Source organism: Simochromis diagramma, unplaced genomic scaffold, assembly GCF_900408965.1.
Source record: "Simochromis diagramma unplaced genomic scaffold, fSimDia1.1 OVJJ01000758.1, whole genome shotgun sequence".
Classification (NCBI taxonomy): Eukaryota; Metazoa; Chordata; class Actinopteri; order Cichliformes; family Cichlidae; genus Simochromis; species Simochromis diagramma.
In genome coordinates, this window is record NW_024387529.1 from 56,296 (window position 1) to 60,710 (window position 4,415).

General features: G+C 43.5%; 1 protein-coding gene across 1 annotated transcript; it reads right to left on the reverse strand.

Annotated features, from left to right (window-relative positions):
• Positions 1–641: 641 nt before the first annotated feature.
• LOC120727350 lies at positions 642–3,593 on the reverse strand. The gene is made up of 2 exons (XM_040021585.1): positions 941–3,593; positions 642–752 (listed from the first exon to the last, which is right to left on the reverse strand). The coding sequence occupies exon 1, from the start codon at positions 3,526–3,528 to the stop codon at positions 1,582–1,584; it is 1,947 nt and encodes a 648-aa protein (XP_039877519.1). The 5' UTR covers positions 3,529–3,593; the 3' UTR covers positions 642–752; positions 941–1,581.
• Positions 3,594–4,415: the final 822 nt, after the last annotated feature.

Below are 4,415 nucleotides of genomic sequence, written 5' to 3' on the forward strand. Positions count from 1 at the left end.
CAACCCCCGGGTCACGGACCGGTCCGTGAGTCGTTTGGTACCGGGCCGTGAGAGTCGAGGCTCGGTGTGAAATTGATGGTTGATAGGTTTGTAGCATAAACCTGTTCGCTGGATCGTTCAATCCAGCTACACAGCAAAGCAAGACATGAGTAGTTCTTTATGTTTCTCGTGCACGGGAGAGAACTGGACCAACGCCGTTCCTTCGCTTGACCACAGTCGCTCTCGTCCGTTCCCTCGTAACACTGCTCTTTTATTGAGGTTACATGAATATACATAGGTTCATTAACATACACGTGAACAAAGGTACCAGTCTGTATGTTATGTAGGTGTGTGTGTGTGTGTGTGTGTGTGTGTGTGTGTGTGTGTGTGTGTGTGTGTGTGTGTGTGTGTGTGTGTGTGTGGAGTCAGAGTGTGACCCCATAAACGACTTCCCTAAACCTGCTGGTCTGGAAGTCCAGCAGTTCATCTAAACAAAAGGCACTTAGACTAAAACAGACATCCTACCACAAAACAATAAGAAGGTAGCACCTCCCCCATGATCCCAGGACGTGGGTGTGAATGCCAGAACACTCTGGAGTCACACAAAGTCTTTAAAGACTACTATCATTACACAATTGGTTCTACACCTCTAAGCATATATGGTTAGTGTAACTACAGGGGTCCAACAAAGAATGGCCACGCATCATACTGATGTCTTCGGAAATTTATTTCTCTCTCTCTCTCACTCTTATTGTCTTCAGACACCGTGAAAACTGAAGAAACACAAAGTTTACAACATAAATGTTTTGAGCTTATCAGTCTCTCATATCAGTGTCCATAAACAGTCTTGTGCAAGCAGAACAGAGAAAATGCACAGTAATGGATATCACAAAAATGTCCTCTCATTACCACTGTAGAACACGTATGCAACATTATACAAACAATATACATGAAACCATACCGTGTGCGCCTCTTGGACCACATGCAGAATAACATTAACGCTGAGGCTGTAGATGCATCTGTAGCCACGTATCCATGCTAGCTCCACAATGCCGTGATTGTGCTCTCAACCAAACTCTGGTCATGTGACAATTACAAACTTTACCTCATACAAACTTTACAGCACTTTACATATTTAACAAACCCATATTTTGTAATCACATATTTTAGACATGTTTTTTAATTAATGTTACACTTTTATCATCTTACTCTTATAAATAAATGAACTAAATTAAGCATGAATCTATCACAGAAACACAAAATAACCAACTTTATTTTAACTGTCTCAGGGACAGTTACACTCCCACCAAATTACTATGATTTATGAAATCTGTAAATAATTTGAATAAATCTAGGAATTTACAGAACCAAACAGTACTTAATTGTGACAAACTTGCAAGTCAATCCTAATACTTTAACCATCCCATACACACTTACAGAAGTTCCACTGGAACATTCTAGTTACTTTCTATTAGGACCACTAATTTATGTATAGGGCGTTCAAGAGTGGATGGTTTATTGAGCCTTTCACCCTCTTTCGATAGTTTTCTATTTCCTAGTTGTATTCTGGCTCTTTTGGCTAGTTGCTGCCAGCAACTACATTTACTGCTGTATGCCATTTTGAGAACCTTTTGAGTCTCTCCAAGAAGTTCCTGTCTCTACTACCTTTGTTTGTAGTATTTGTGTCGTTTTGACCTCTGGATCACCTACCAGAAGGTCTGGAGTTGAGTCTGGTGTGACAAACTCTCTTTCCCACAGGAAATGAGGTCCAATGAGCCAATTTGAACTGATCAGTTCCACTACTGTGAGGCCTCTGGAAGCGTGATCCGCTGGATTTTGATTGGTGTCAACATAGTGCCACTGTGCAGGATCAGTTGCTTCTCTGATTCTTTGCACTCTATTAGCAACAAAAACGTGAAATCTGCGGGCTTCGTTGTTAATGTAGCCCAAAACCACCTGTGAATCAGTCCAGAAATACTCTTGGTCAATTTTGAGCTCCAGTTCCTCTTTTAGCATTCTGCTGACTGCTGAGGACACCACTGCTGCTGTTAATTCCAGCCTTGGTATGGTTACAACTTTTGTGGGTGCAACTCTTGCTTTGCCCATGACTAGGGAGCAATGCACTTGGTCTTCACTCATCACCCGAACATATGAGCACTGACCATACCCACGATTGCTCGCATCTGAAAAGTGGTGGAGTTCTATTCTCTGGACTTTCCCAAGGCTTTCAGGTACAAAGCATCTTGGGATTTGGAGTCTCTGCAGGTTCTTCAGATCAGTGACCCAACTCTCCCATTGTGGCTTCAATTCACCAGGCAGTGGCTCATCCCATCCAATGCTCTTTAGACACATTTCCTGTAGAATTTTCTTTCCTATTAGAAGGAAAGGAGCCAAGAAGCCTAATGGGTCAAACACAGAGGCTATAATGGACAGAATTCCCCGTCGTGTTACTGGTTTCTCCTCCAGGGCAACTTTAAAGGAGAAGGTGTCACTGCTTACACTCCACCTTACTCCCAACACAGTCTGAACTGGGAGTTCATGATGGCTGATGTCCACATCCTGGGCTCCACTAGCTCGTTCACTATGTGGAATTGACTCCAGGACTTCTCTGTTGTTGGATATGAACTTGTGGAGCCTTAGTCTTGCCTTTGCACACACCTTCCGCACATCTCTCACTAGTTCAATGGCTGCATTCACAGTTTTTACACTGATTAGCCCATCATCAACATAGAAACTACTTCTGATGAAGTTGGCTGCTGTGGGATGTTCCCTTTCATTTTGGCTCGCAAGATACTTCATTGCATAATTTGCGCAACCTGGTGAGGATGCGGCCCCGAAAAGATGGACTTTCATGCGATATTCTTTTGGCTCTGTGTTTGTTTCACCATTTTCCCACCACAGGAATCGCAAGTAATTTCTGTCCTCTCTGTTTACATGAAATCTGTGAAACATCTTCTCTACATCACAGATGATTGCAATTGGGTGTTGGCGAAATCGGCAGAGTACTCCAGTCAAACTGTTGATGAGATCAGGTCCAGTCAAGAGGTGATCATTCAGAGCTGTGCCACTGTACTTTGCAGAGCAGTCAAACACAACCCTGATTTTTTCCGGTTTTCTCGGGTGATAGACGCCTTGATGTGGAATATACCACATATTTCCTTCTCTGGGATCATCTTCAGCTCTTTCAGCATCACCTTCCTTGAAGACATTGTCCATGAACCTTACATAATCGTCCTTAAATTTGGGATTTTTCTCAAACTTCCCTTTCAGGTGCTTAAGTCGCACCAGAGCCAGACGCTTATTTTCTGGCAGCTGAGGGCGTGCCTTAAAGGGAAGTGGCATCTCTAGGTGCCCATCAGCATTCTGGTGTATTTTCTCATTTAGCAGTTGCATGAACTGTATGTCATCTTGTGATATGCTCTTTTCTCCAGGAGCTGTGTCTTTGAAGTCTGACTCAAGCACTCTGATGATGGTGGCTGGTGTCAAGGGTGGAAGTTCCTTAACAGATAAGCGATGGCACAGGCCTGTCACTTCTGCTGATGTTGCCATTTTTTGTGAACTGCCAACAATGCTCCAGCCCAGGTCTGTCTTGATTGCATATGGCTCTTCGTCACCTCCCGCGATTACTTGCCATGGTGCCAGTGCTCTAGGACAGTCGTAGCCTATTAACAGCACGACCTTGCAATCCATTAACTCAGGCATCTCCTGTGCTATTCTGATTAGATGTTCCCATCTTTTGGCAGTTTCAGAGGTGGGAATGTGTGAACGTTCAAGTGGGATGAAGTCTCTGGTATATGCAAGTGGCAAGTTGATAAAGCTTTTGGAGGAAAACCCTCTAACTCTGAGCCCACTAACTCTTTCGCTCTGAACAATGGAATCTCTTCCCATCATAGTGGTTAGCTTTAACTTCACTGGCTCTAAACTCATCCCCATCTCCTCACATACCCCTTGATCTACAAAAGTGTTGCTACTCTGTGTATCTAATAGAGCATACACTAAGGTCTCTCTCTCTGGAGTGGTGGTTGAAGAAACCCACACAGGCACGATCATGGATGTGCTCCCACCATCTCCTCTGTCCATGCAACAAGAAAGTGCAGATATGTTTTCTTCTGCCTGCATTCTATGTGATGATGTGTTCACTGGAGTCTTTGGACGGTCTTCGTGAAGAGCTGTTGGATGATGTTTTTTACAAACCCCACAAGTCGCCTTGCGCTTACAGTCTTTTGAATTGTGTCCTCTTCTGAGACAACCAAAGCACAGGTTATTGTCAAGTATGAACTTTCTCTTGTTCTCCACGGACATTTTAGCAAAGGTCTGGCATTTGTGGATAGAATGGCTTTCTCCACAGCAAATACATGAGACTGAGTTTGATGGCAAAGCATTTGCTTTTCTTTCTATATCAGGCTCATTTGAATTGTTCTCCATTCCGCTGTATC